The sequence below is a fragment of the Schistocerca piceifrons genome, chromosome X (assembly GCF_021461385.2).
Source record: "Schistocerca piceifrons isolate TAMUIC-IGC-003096 chromosome X, iqSchPice1.1, whole genome shotgun sequence".
Lineage (NCBI taxonomy): Eukaryota > Metazoa > Arthropoda > Insecta > Orthoptera > Acrididae > Schistocerca > Schistocerca piceifrons.
Genome location: NC_060149.1, coordinates 71,449,534 through 71,464,245, shown reverse-complemented (window position 1 = coordinate 71,464,245; position 14,712 = coordinate 71,449,534). Strand labels below are relative to the sequence as shown.

Below are 14,712 nucleotides of genomic sequence, written 5' to 3'. Positions count from 1 at the left end.
AAATATATTTTTGTGCAGTTGATGTGTTTTCCATATGTCCTATTCAATGTATACAATACCCATTATGGGAAAACAGTCCAAAACATGTTACATTAATTGCAAAAAAATGTTGTATGTTCAAATTTTAAAAAAAAATCTGTGTCCTCTTGTACCTAAAGCATTCCATGATACATTTATACAGCAATGGTAGAAAATAAATCAGCCAATACGGCAGTGGTGATTCATATTTGCTACTCATCATTTATGCAAGTTTAAGAATTGGGTGAATAAATCATTAAACACTGAACTATTTTCAAGATACGTATATACTGTATGCACATAATAATATTCATGGGAACTCCTTAATCTATACATATTACAGTACTAAATTAAAGTTGGGAATTTTGATACAGAGTTCACCAACATATAGACTGAGTCAAAAGGAAGATTTGCATATGCAGTTCATTACTGCTATGCCAGCCAAGTCATCCACTTGTAGATACTTTGTGCTAACTGTGAGAAGAAGGAGCATGTCCCTCATGATACCTAAAAGGATGTCTCAATAACACCCCAATTCCCAATTTAATGTTATGTTTAAACTATCAATATCAGCAACTCTGAATTGCTTTTGTTAATGAAAATTTCTAGGTTTAATACAAATACTGGAAGCAGCAAAGTTAACAATTCATTTTATAGTTGAGGGACTGAACAGTCAATAGGTACAAACAAGACAGAAAACATTACTAAGCTTTCAGACAATAAATTGGAGGGTGATTCAAAAGTCCATTAACATTTGAAAATTCAATACTTCATGGAATAATGTAGGTAGAGAGGTAAAATTGACACACTGCTCGAAATGACATGGGATTTTAATGAAACAAAAAAAGTGCACAAAATGACCAACAGAAGGTACTTCATATGACACAAATGCAATAATTATCATAATATCTGATTTTTAGCAAACAAAATTCTTTGTAAGAAATGCTCAACAGGTCCACTGTCATTCATCAACAATACCTGTAGTTGAGGGATAATGCTGTGAACAGCACTGTACAGTGTATCATTAGGTATGGTGAGAAACTGCCAACGGATGTTGTCTTTGTATTTTAGCATGCCTAACGGGGTCGGACAATTGCGGTAGACTTGTGACTTCAGGTAACCCCACAACCTATAATCAAAGATGTGATCCTCACCTAACAATCTGTATTGAGAGGAAGGAGGGGGGGGGCAAGGGTGTGGAGTTGAGTATATTGAGCTCATTTACACGTTCAGCCACTGGGATGTCGACTCTGGCTATGACGGGACTGGAAAACGGTGTGCTAGGAGATTGCATATGACACGTATTGCTTTCTGCATCTTCCAGAGGGGTATGACTCATGAGTCAGGAGGTTGAGAGTAGGTGTGGCATAAGGATGAATGAGGCTACTTCATGGTCTGGGTGTGCAGCAGACTACCACTTTGGCAGAAGTGGGAAAGTTTTGTATGGGGGAAGGATGTTTGTCATTTCCTGGCACAACAACAGATAGCAGAAACCCTAGAAAAAGACAGTTTCAGTTTTTTCAGTATGCAGTGATGTTTGGTAATGAGAGGGAGTACTACTATGCAGCTGGTTCATCGGGGTGTTATAGGGTTAAGGACACGTGTGTAAATGGTGCAAGAGATTCATTTGTGGACTAGGGTTTGGAGAGCAGCGACAGTTTGTGAAGACCCTGATGAGAGCACCACCATACTGCACAAGGGATTGCTCATCACTGCAGATGTAACGTCTGTGCATCAGCAGAGTGTATGGGAGGGATCTTACAGCGTTTAAGGGATGACAACTACGAAAATGAAAGTACTGTTGGTGGCCAGTAGGCTTCACATGGATGGAGGTTTTCATAGATAGGCTTACCATACATCCAGGATTAGCTTGGACACTCCTGGTTTTTCACTGCTGTCCGGGGTTGCAAAAATGTCTGGGATTTGAGAATTTTATGACTGGTGAGGTTCTTTTTCTTCTTTTCTTCTTCTCCTTTTTCTTTAAAATTTTAGACCTATATGTTCAAAATCACGTTTCTCATATGGCTGTACCTCTCTCAGCCAACCTTGGAGAAAGTGCTGACATTGATGGGGAGGTGTGGCTACCAATCCCGACACAACTTTTCACTTACTGTTAGGAATTTGGCAACACATCAAGCACAATGTGTGTGTATTGTTTTCATGTGTGAAGTGTTTCAAATATGCATTTTTGACATTTTATCTCTATTTGGTTTTTGTTTCATTCTTTATTTATTTTATTTACATGAATTGGTCAATTAAGGACCGCATAACAAATTCTATTTCATGTTCACTTTTTCTTTCTTTCTTCTTGGGCTGCTCTTCTGCTTGCTGCCATATGTTCAACTGGCTGTCTCCGTCCATTCTCACCAGATGACCAAAAAACATCAGCCTTTTCTTTCTCATTTCCGTTGTGGCTGGTTTAATAAATTGGTAGATCTCATTGCTCGTCTTTACCCATTTTTCACCAATTTTTTTGTGTTCACTAAGAATCTTCCTCAGAATTACTCCTTCCTTCTTCTCGAAGTCATCTATTAGTCCTTTGCTCTTGAGGGAGAGTGTCTCTGCTGCAGACTGAACTTCTTTTTTTCTTCTCCTTTTTCTTTAAATTTTAGACCTATATGTTCAAAATCACGTTTCTCGTATGGCTGTGCCTCTCTCAGCCAACCTTGGAGAAAGTGCCGACATTGATGGGGAGGCATGGCTACCAATCCCGACACAACTTTTCACTTACTGTTAGGAATTTGGCAACACATCAAGCACAATGTGTGTGTATTGTTCTCATGTGTGAAGTGTTTCAAATATGCATTTTTGACATTTTATCTCTATTTGGTTTTTGTTTCATTCTTTATTTATTTTATTTACATGAATTGGTCAATTAAGGACTGCATAACAAATTCTATTTCATGTTCACTTTTTCTTTCTTTCTTCTTGGGCTGCTCTTCTGCCTGCTGCCATTTTTGCCACATGTTCAGCTGTTAGTTTCCTGTTGGTCTCTGGTTTTGGAGCCTCCTGAAAAACCTCGAATTCAGTTATTGCCTTGCTGTACTTGTCCCTATTCATTGCATCCATTTCTGTAAGTCCAAGTTCTCTGAGGTCTTTCTTTATTCCTTACCAACATTTTCTTCGTTAATCTGTCATCGTCCATTCTCACCAGATGACCAAAAAACATCAGCCTTCTCTTTCTCATTTCCGTTGTGGCTGGTTTAATAAATTGGTAGATCTCATTGCTCATCTTTACCCATTTTTCACCAATTTTTTTGTGTTCACTAAGAATCTTCCTCAGAATTACTCTTTCCTTCTTCTCGAGGTCATCTATTAGTCCTTTGTTCTTGAGGGAGTGTGTGTCTGCTGCAGATTGAACTACTGTTCTCATCACTGTATTGTAGTGTAATAACTTTGCATTTCGAGACAGACATTTTTTATTGTACAGCTTCTGTGTTAAAATGTGTGCCCTCCTAAGTATAGCTAATCAAAGTTTGACATCTTCTTTTTCTATGCCAGTATCCGTTATTGTTTCTCCCAAATATTTAAAGTGTTTGACCCTTTCGATACATCCAATAATTGTGTGCAATTCTTTGATTTCCTTATATTTGTTATACATGAATACAGTTTTTTCCTTGTGATACCTGTAAACCAAGTTTAGCTGCATGCCTTGCTAAGATTTCTATTTGTTTAATTGCATCTGCTATATTTGTAGACAGGAGAGCAATATCATCTGCAAAAGCTAGTGCATGTATCGTAAGGCCTTTAACTGACCCTCCAAAAGAAATTCCCTTTACTTTTTGTTGTGTGTATTCCTCCAATGTCTCCCTGATGTTGAACAGAACTGGGGAGAGTCCATCCCCTTGTCTCAAACCCTTTTGAATTTTAAAAGGTTCAGAAATCTTGCCTTGAAATTTGATTTTGGACTTGGCATCTGTCAGTGTTGCTTTACTATATATTTAGTTTTTCTGTCAATTCCAAATTCCTCTAGAGTTCTAATGAGGCTTTCTCTGTCTACAGAGTCATACACTTTTCTAAAATCAATAAATGTCGTAACATGTAGTTGACCAGCATGTGTTCTAATTATGTTTTTAAGGTTAATAATTTGCTACAAACAGCTACTCCCTTTTCTAGATCCACCTTGGTATTCTCCTATCTGTGCTTGTAGAACTGGTTCAATCCTATTTATTAATATCTTGGAAAGGACCTTTTATGGAATGGATAGAAGGGAAAGCCCCTTTTTGTGAACTTGATGTATAAGTGCCGTCCTCCAATCTTCTGGGATCTTCTCAGTTCTCCAAATTTTCTTAATAATTGTATCGAGGTGTAGTGCTACTTTTGCCTCACCTAGTTTCTAAAGTTCGGCTGTGATTCCATCTTCACCAGAAGATTTGTTGTTCTTGAGGGATTTTATAGCTTGCCAGACTTCATTTAGAGTTGTTGGATATGATTCTGCAGGGATTTCTTCGGGAGTTCTGAATTTCGGTTTCTCTGAAGGTGCTTTACAGTTGACAAGGTCTTCGAAATAGTATGCTAAAATGTTGCAGTTTTCTTGGTCATTTGTACCTAATTTCCCTGATTTAAACTGAGTGGTTCGTAACCTTTCTGGTGTCTTTTCAAAGATTGGTAATAGTCTCTGGATTTGTTTTGAGTGAAGTACATCTGTATTTGTTGAAGGGATAGCCATTCATACAGTCTCTTTTCGTTTCTGATTGTGTAGGAGGCTAGTTTTCTACCTTCTCTGAACCTTTTCAGGTCGTTTTGTGTCGGATTTGATTTAAATTTTTGCCATAGCTTTCGTCCGTTTTCCAAAGCTTCATTGCACTTTTCATTCCTACAGATATTCTTGTGTTTAGTTTTGGTTGGAAGAGATTCATCTGCAGCTTTCATTATTTGAGACTTCATTTTGTCCCGTGTCTCACCTTGCAATTTTGATTTGAAATAATTTTGAGTATCAGCATCAATATTCCTGGTTTCAAAATGCTTTCTCATATGTTTATTATTATTTCTTCCTGAATTTGGGATGAATTTAATTTTAGCCTTAAGAAGATAGTGATTTGTATCTATTTTGGCTCCTTTCTGCACCTTAATATTTTGAATTATCTTAAATTCTCTTCTAGAAATGGCCATGTGGTCAATTTGGAACTCTCCATCGAGTTGATTTGGTGCTTTCCACGTCTTCATCTTCTTTGGATGTACCTTGAAGTGTATAGTCATAATTTTGAGGTTGAAGATTTGGCAGAGTTCCACAAGTCTTATTCCATTGTTGTTTGTCCTCTTATGCACCAGGTATTCTACAATGCTGTTTTTTTATTTCTTCTCCTTGCCGTGCTGTGCATTAAAATCTCTGAGCAGAATGATGACATTTTCCTTTGGAATCTTCTGGATCATGTATTTCTAGTTCTTCCCAGATAGTCTGTACTTTGTTTGGATTATTTTTTTTTGTCAATATTTGTTGGAGCATGAGCACTCACTAGTGTATACATTTTGTTTTTACATTTGATTGTCAGTGTTGAGAACCTGTTGGATGTAGAGTTGAAGTTTGCTATGGACTCCATTATATTTCTTCTAACAATAAACAGTGTACCTAATAGAGGGCATTTTGCAAAGATATACTCTGCTGGTTTCCCTTTATAAATTCTGTAATTGCCCATTTCAAAGGAATTTTCATCAGTATAGTGAGTTTCTTGTAGTGCCAGAATTTGGATATTATGGTGTTCAAGTGCTTGAATCAGTTCTTGATGTTTTCCTGTTTTGATCAGTGAGTTAATGTTCAGTGATCCTATATTATATTTCTTCTTCAATTTGAGTTTTTCAGGTCGATAAAACAAGAGCAGAAATTGAAGGCTTCCCAGAATACGAAATGCTGCTTGCAACCTGAGGTCGAGAGATTTTACTCCCTGGGGTAATTTGTTTTCTTTTCCTCTCATAATCCATAAAATTTGTAAGGTTGGAATGGTGGAGCTCTCCGAAGATTGCTCGAGATACAACTGGAGTGTTAATCCAGAGGGTTTGTTTTGGTCCACGAGAGCTATTTTATTTCACTCAAGTCCACTGGCAAACCAATGAGGACCCCCCCAATCCGCCACCCGGGGACGCGCCACGTCGGAGTAGCACCTCTCTGCCTGTTATGACAGCATAAGAGGTTCATTCTTTAGCAATGGAAAAAAGTGTGTCTTTAATGTTAATCTGCAACAGGAATACAAATTATTGAAATTGTGTAATGACAGTAACAAGGAATGTGTGTATTGCGCACTATGTACTGGATAATTTTCTGTTGCATATAAAGGAAAAGGTAATATTACAAACAATGTGAAAACAGCTAAACATAGAAGTGCTATATATGCTGCTACTTCACCAAACGTATGAGATTCTTTAAATCCAAAGATGGGTATTGTGACATGCAGTGTGTTGCTAAGGGCTACACTTTCATACCACACTAACATACACAAACTCAGTTTCAAAATATCAGACTGCACACCTAAACTGTTTAAAAACTTATATTACCCAACATTTTCATCTGCTACAATTATATATTATATTTGATAATGTGGTGTATTCTTTTGAAAACAATCATATAATAGTAATGATGGATAGCTCAAACTGAAGTGAACTTGTTCCAATCGTTGTAAGATATTTCAGTCTGGAGGATGGAATTCAAATTAATTTTTTAAATTTTGATGAAATATTGGGTGAAACTGCTCAAATTAATACTCAGCATATTTTTTCACATAGCGCAAAAAATAAAGTTGAAGAATATTAGTTTGTTATACTGCTGATGCCTTCAGAAAAGTTCAAAGTTATTTAGACAGACCTATCTAGTATTTTAGGCATTGGGTTATTCAGGCCCACACTGTACATAAACCATTTCTGAGGAAAGTTTTCTAGTGAAAAATACAACTGTATAGATGAAGTTTAATGTTTCATTAAACACTTAAATCTTTTAAGTAATTTCAAAAATATGTCATGGGTTGGATCCAAAACAATACGGTAAGCCTATTTCCAGACCTATCAAAAAGTGGAGATTAACATCTGAGAAAGTGGCACTCTGGGATGAGGACAGGACTGTACTTACACACAGCCATTTTGTGGGCACAACCACCAACGGGCTGTCGACCACAATAAACAGCCACTGACTAACTGAGACCAAGAGTAGAGCCTACTGGCCCGTATCTGAACATGCTACTGTGCACAATATATTTCACTTCAATGTCTCCTGCACATCGGTGCTATCTAGGTCTAAATTACAGAGACAGATATTGTCCTTAAAATGCATCATTTGGTCCAGCAGTACTACTGGTCTCAATCTCTGCTAGACCCCTGTCCCACACTTACCTCCGTTTTTGTCCCTATGCCCCCTCCCCTCCCCCCAATTCTTCACACATTCCACAGTCGTACTTTCATACCGCAGTCTCTCTCTTCCTCCATTTTATCTTCCCTTTTCAGTCCATTACTTCATGTCAATGTCCGTTCACATGCAACTCCCCCTGCCCACACCAGTGTGATCACACTAGTGCCACATGCCTATCCTGCACACTTGTCGTCTCCCCCTCTCGACTGTCAGCCACCCTCCCCTCCAGTCTTCCCTCACACACCTTTCCCCTTTCTTGAGCTCCACTCAACACAACCCTTCACACACTAGTCCAGCTGCAGTACCGATACAATGCAACCAGTCAGGAAATTGTAGCTGTATGTATGACTGTCAGTGCTTCATCTATATGGCGAGAGTTTACTTTCAATCCAGTACCTGAAATGTTTTTGTAGTTTTCAAAGGCATCCCTATGTAAAACCACAGATTAAAATAGTAAACAGCAGATCAGCACAAAGGACAGCACAAACTATTCTTTTTTTCTGGAAGCAAGAAATCACAAGTATGCAAGATAAACTGTATTCTAAATTGTGTGTCAATATTCATGATAGGTTAATCCTGTGGGAAAGGCCAGCTGTTGAAACCAAACACATGCCTTTTACAGGCTATGCTTTACCAATTGAGTCACCCAGACAAATCTATTTGAGCTTCTCATATTAATCTCACAATTAATTCTTTCTTTCCATTCCACATTCCACAGATGTTCTCCTGGTAACTCTAAAGGCTAGCACAGCTGGGATACTGACTATGACAGAGAGACTGGATTTCCCAAAACTTCATGGTTCTTAAACTATCATTATCATTCAGCAGAGTGAATATGTTCATAGCAGTAAAAGATATAAATTGTCTTCACCAATGGTAGGTGTGTATATCAAATTCAGCAATGCAGGTCGCACTGGTCGGAAAGTAGGCCTAAATACATGATCACGATTCTCTTGATTGTATGCAATGTCTTCCAGTTCAAAGATTTTTTCCACAAGAATAGTCCACTGTGTCTCAGTGCGATGATATGTTTGTAAGGTCTTTATAACCTGAAAACAAAGGAATTATTAAATATTAGTGAGTGTTCCATTACTGCGATTCAAATATGGTGCAAACAGTACATTCTCAAACTAATATGTATGAGATGGAGACACTTAACATTTATGTCATCTTTCTTGGATGCCTATGTGCTACTTAGGACAATTTTGTAAAGTCTGCATGTTATGGGGAACTATTAATATCACCATTGTTTGCCTTGATGTTGTAACCTGTATGTGTCCTAAGATCCGATGATGGCGGCTTTAGTTTCGCCAGAACCGATAATCATGGAATAAAAAGAATTCCTGCGATCTTGGCTACCAGTTTATTGTTTTACAACCATCTACATTGCTCCCACATGAGCACAATGTGCTCCCTACAAAATTCTCAAACTACTTCATGACATAAGTTTTATAAATGTTATTCAAAGATATCTGCAGTGCGTAATACAGTTTAAGTACATTTACTTAACAAGGATTTCCACACAGATTCATCGTATTACACATTTCTATAAAATACATTGAAAATTTTTTTGTATATGTAGACAGTACATGAGGAAAACTCATTTTTATAACAAAGACGGTGAAGTTACATCACCATCTATAAAGCTTTGTAAGCCATTTTTATAATGAAGATAGTACTGTTTGCATCTCTATTAACTTCTGGGCATCCCTCCAACATCTGAGCATAATTCTGTACTACAGTAATTTTTGTTGTTCCTCACAGATGTTCCTCTGGTTTGTGAAATGTGCCATTCAGATACAGAATGGTTCTTTGGGGCATTATTTGATCTTCATAATACAGCTCATCTTTGGTATCTTTTTCCCTTAGTAATAATTCACTACGCCTGTTTCAAACGATCTTAATGAAACTTGGAAGGTATGTGGAGGAGCAAAAGAGTGCGATACATACTTTTTGTTTGTGCCCAATTTCATTTTTACGTGGTAAAAAACACCCCTAAAGATAATTTGGCATATTAGGTTTAGAGGGAATATCTTCAAAATGATGACAAATAAAAAAAAATCATATAAAAGTTGACAAGTAATTAATTTTCTTGAATCAACTTCTGAAATAATTTGAAATTTTGCAAAATATCTCACCACCATTAATTAACTTTGAAGATAAAAACTCTTATTTCAACACATATTAATAAAGTTTTCAAACTACATACATTCATTTTTGGAAAAATAAGCTGTACAAAATGCTTTGTGAGTATTTTCAACATATCTATTTCAAATATCTGAACATTCATACCTATTTCAATTATCTATTTTACTTATATTTGTTTAAATTTAAATTGTTATTTTACATTCATTCCTGTTGTTGGAGCTTCAAATTTATCCTGGGTTGCAGGATCCTTATAGGGCTTCATTCGAAGTATGTGGACCATATCTCTGATCTTTCGTCATCTTGTCTCGGGCTCAAAATCTTCAACTTCATAAGTAACATCAGACAACTGTCTTACAACCTTATAAGGTCCAAAGTACCGCCTGAGAAGTTTCTCAGAGAGACCAACCTTCCGAACAGGCATGAAGATCCAGATAATGCCACCAGGCTGGTAAACAACAGGGCGGTGGCTTGCATCATACCTTTGGCAATTGTTTTCTTGAGCCTGCAGCATGCAGAGTCGAGCTAACTGCTGAGCTTCCTCAGCTCTGATTAACACCTGGCCGATGTAGTTGTCGTCCACATCATCAGGATGTAATGGAAACACAGTGTCCACCATCATAGTCACCTCACACCCATGCACCAGGAAAAATGGCGTAAATCCTGTGGTTTCTTTTTTGGCGGTATTGTATGCAAACGTCACGAAAGGTAGTACCTCATCCCAGTTGCTCTGCTCAACAATGATGAACATTGATAGCACGTCGGCCAAGGTCTTATCAAGGCATTCAGTAAGCCTGTTAGTCTGCGGATGGTAGGCAGTCATCCTGTGATGAGTAATGTTGCACCGGCGGTTTATCTCTGTGCAAAGATTCTAATGTTGCAGAAACTGTGGTGTAGTGGTTATAATACTAGACTTTTGAATGGAGAGTTGTGAGTTCAAAACTCACCTGAACTGTAAAATTTTAATTTCTATATTCAGTTCGAGTACATTCTAGAAGTATCCACAAATATCAAGAATCATTGTACTGGAATGTTCTGTAACTGTATATATACGTATGTGTTCTGGCCGGAGGCAGTTCACTCCGTGCTCTTGTATGTGCAAGTGCTGAATAAACCTTTGTTAAGTAAAGTTAGTGTTCATCATTCAGCTAATTACACCTTCTTCTTTGTGACATTATTCCGGTGGAGAGGCTGGGTAACAATCCCAGTACCTCTCACTTGGCTTGTGGATTTACTGCTTACTGCAAGTGGTCGCCTTACCATTAGGCTATGCGAGCATGACTCAGAGCCAGACCCAAACTTCCACATGTCGTCAACTGTGTCTACAACCAGCACTCGTACATTAATTATGTATATTTCTGTATAGGGGAGACCTTTTAATTGAAAGTCATTTTCGTGGGGCATGCAAGTCTGAAGGAACATTACACCATACTTCTACACAACAGAGACACTGCAATACCGTATTTATCCACTGGCACCAGGCAAGTGATTTTCAATTTAAAAGTCTTGCCTGTAAGAAAATATATATAACAAATGTACAAGTGAAAGTTGTACAAACATGGTTGATGACAAATGGAAGTACCTTTATTTTCATCACTCAGTTATCTGAAGGAACATTACAACATACTTCAGAACAACATAGGCACTGCAATATTGTAAATACTGTACAGGTCAAAAGATATCTCAAAGGTGTTTTCTTTCCCAGCAATGGAGAAATATCTGTATTATTGTTACACTCTTGTGGTGGTCAATGTGAAAGAATTGTTTAGAGCTTTGCACCTGAGGACAAGGAACTTGTACTTCTAGTGGTCCCAAAGCGCTCGATGGCACAGGGACAGCTGTGGGAGGTATACAGCTTTCGAAGTTGGAACAACTTTGTGAGAAGATTTTTAGATCTAGTTCTGTTGAATGATTATGTCAACCTCTATTACAGAAACAATATAATCAAGTTGCAGTCATTAGTACATAATCAATTACCTTTGCCAAGGCTTAGAAATGTACTGAAATATGCCTGATACAAATCAGGATATTCAGAAGATCACCCGTGATAGTTTGAAATGCTGCTGAATTTTGTTTAATATTTCTTCTCCATCGTGTATACTATGCAAAAGATATTTCATTCACTTTATGTCTATTGTGTAAAAAAATGTTACAGATTATCATTACTGTAATTATTTTCTATTATAATAATGAGTTAATCAAACAATGGAAAATCCAGGATAGAATGTAACAATACGGGAAGGAAAGTGGTAGTTTCAGCTCTCTGAGACTGCAGATGTGGGTGCAAGTTGCATGTGTGTGTGTGTGTGTGTGTGTGTGTGTGTGTGTGTGTATATATATATACTGCTGACAAGGGCCTTAATGGCCGAAAGCTATGATTGTGTGAATTTTTTTTATTGTGCCTATCACGGCTCAGCATCTCTGCTATATGGTGAGTAGCAACTTTCCTTCTCGTATTATAATAATGAGTTACTTACTATTTTCAATTAACAAAATACACATATGTGAAACAGTAAAATAAAAAACAAAAAATCTAAATGTAAAATATAAAATAACAATTTAAAACATAAAACAAATATAAGTTAAATAGATAATTAGAATAGTAATGAATGTTTTGATATTTTAATTAGGTACGTTGAAAATACTCAGACAGCACATTGTGTACAGCTTATTTTCCAAATATGGTATTTCAGAAACCAGCTTTGCATAGGGCTTGAAAGCTTTATAAATTTACGTTTTAACAAAAGTTTTCATTTTTTTGAAATTAATTAATGGTGGTGGGTTATTTTGCAAAATTCAATTTATTATGTGAGCTGATTATACAGTTTTCAAGAAAAGTAATTATATATCAGCTTTTATAAGAAAAACATCTTTTATACATATCATTGTTTTGACGATATTCCCTCTAAACCTAAAGTGCCAATTTACATTTTGGGGTGTGTTTTACCCCTTAAAGGTGAAACTGGGCACAAAAAAAGTATTTCATTATTTTCCCCCCTCTACACTACCACCAAGTTTCATCAAGATCATTTAATGTCATTTGGGAGTGTCCCCTTGTTAGCAATGACTACAGAAACGTGTTGGATATGAGGAGCTGCTTGACCATTTTACCACATTCTTTTTAGCACCCCACAAACAGTTACTGTGCTAGCTAAACTGCTCTGAGCACACAAAGTCACAAGTGGTTCCTTCTGCTGATTTCATGCAAATTTTACAACCACTCTGTGCAATGCTCATTTGCCCCTGTCCATCAGTACATGAGATCTGCCTGGTCTTGGCTTAGTTATGGTTGTTTCTTTACGTATTCACTTCACAGTCACAACACCTACTTGGGTAGCTTTAAAAGGGTTGAAATGTGTCTGATGAATTTGTTAGCCAGTTGACGTCCAATGAGTAGTCCACATTCAAAATCACTGAGCTCTCCTGACTGCTGTTACTGTTTCTTTACCAACAATACAGTATTCCATGACTCCTTTTATACTGATGCATCCACATGTCATGATATCTATTGGTCGATCCTATGTTACAAATTGGTGTTCAGATATTTTCAGTCAGAGAGAGAGAGAGAGAGAGAGAGAGAGAGAGAGAGAGAGAGAGAGAGGGAGAGAGAGAGACACCAATTACTTGTAGTCTCCTTCACTACATGAGAGAGATGAAGACAGTATGGATTTGGAACAGAAGGGAAAAAGAAGCAGGTTGAGATGATGATGATGATAATGATGATGATGATGATGATGATGATGATTATGATGATCATCCTACCAGGAATGAACTAGATTCCCTTGGTGAAGAGAGGTGTTGAACCTTATTAATGAGTGAACACAGCAACCAAGTTTCAAATGGCAAAATATTAATCATGTAGTGAAGGAGACTGCAAGTAATTGGTCTAATGTGAAATAATTTATTTTATTATACAATTTACAGGACCTAATAGGAAATGAAGTTAAATGAATGATCCTAAAAGTTTGAGATTCATTTTTGTCTTCCATTGTAGTCATGTTCCTTCAGTGTCTTCAACCAGAACATACTCAGCACATACAGTACATTGTACTCCTTGTTTCTTTTTGCACAGAAAAACAGATATCTATTTACATAATAATGCTGCTATCTAGTTAGGAAGCAACAAACATGATGTGACTGTTTGTGATTAATTCAGATAATTAGCTGAGCAAACTCCACATGATCACTAATGTTATTTCTGCCCATAGTTTTCTTCAAGATAGAAGGAATAAATTGAAAGTTTGATACAATTCTAGTTTCCATTATTCTCATCCCAAATTTATATTATGGACCACTAAATTACTGGTTTCCAAGCAAATGGTTGTGCTCCAACTATTCCTGTGACATTATTAGCCTCATCCAACCCTTTGTCGATTTTTTTTTATTCAAAAATGTAGTCAGTGGGTAACTCTAAATAACACATTTTGCACATGGATTCTCTTCCAGTTTAAATGTTGTATTGATACATTTCTTCTAGGTACTGCTCTTTATTCCAACTTGTCTCTCACACAGTGAGGCAACAGAACAGTACCAAAAGTTAAACATATTACTAAAGAAAAATTATGTGCAATAAATTGCACGAGACCTATACATTATGTGGCTTGAAGTCCTCAGACGACCCCTTGAACAGACAATGTCCAGTGTCATTATGCATCTGAGTGGGTATACATTTTTTGTCAGAGATGAATGACTGAGAATGGAGCATGACTGTAGGTGTTGACAAGTTTGAGTGTTCTGTCACAAAGGAGTTAAAGGAATTGAGTGTGCTCTGATCTAACATTAGTGATGTTCTTGAGAAATGGGAATGAGAGGGAAGCACTTAAAACAATTCTCTGACAGGACCAAGAAACTGACTGTATGTGTCTCCAAACCCAAAAGTGTTCTATGCATACCAAACATCAGACATCATTGCCAATTATAGCTGAAGATTTCTGATGCACCACAAGTGCACATGTCAGTAACAGAGGTGACAAGACTCAGATTTTGTAGTCGTGCTAATGCTTTAATGCCAAAAGATCATGAGAATGAATGTTGGACAACACTGTAGGTGTTAAATTCAGTGCCCTCATTGGTCTTGAGAGTAGTTGAAGGTAATATGTTTCATGAAACACTACCGAGAAAATGTAGAACACAAATATTTGCAGCTGACTGCAGAATGATTCTGTTGCCACCAACATACTTTTTGTGTAAGGACTGCGAAGAGAGGCTAAGAGAAA

At 37.1% G+C, this 14,712-nt stretch overlaps 1 protein-coding gene across 1 annotated transcript in view; it reads right to left on the bottom strand.

Moving 5' to 3' along the window:
- The window catches only part of LOC124721656 (LMBR1 domain-containing protein 2 homolog), a 110,384-nt gene that overhangs the window by 32,213 nt on the left and 63,459 nt on the right, over positions 1-14,712 (bottom strand). The window contains exon 6 of the mRNA XM_047246725.1: positions 8,223-8,400. Within this exon, the coding sequence (XP_047102681.1) occupies positions 8,223-8,400 (178 nt within the window). The remainder of the gene's footprint in view (positions 1-8,222; positions 8,401-14,712) is intronic.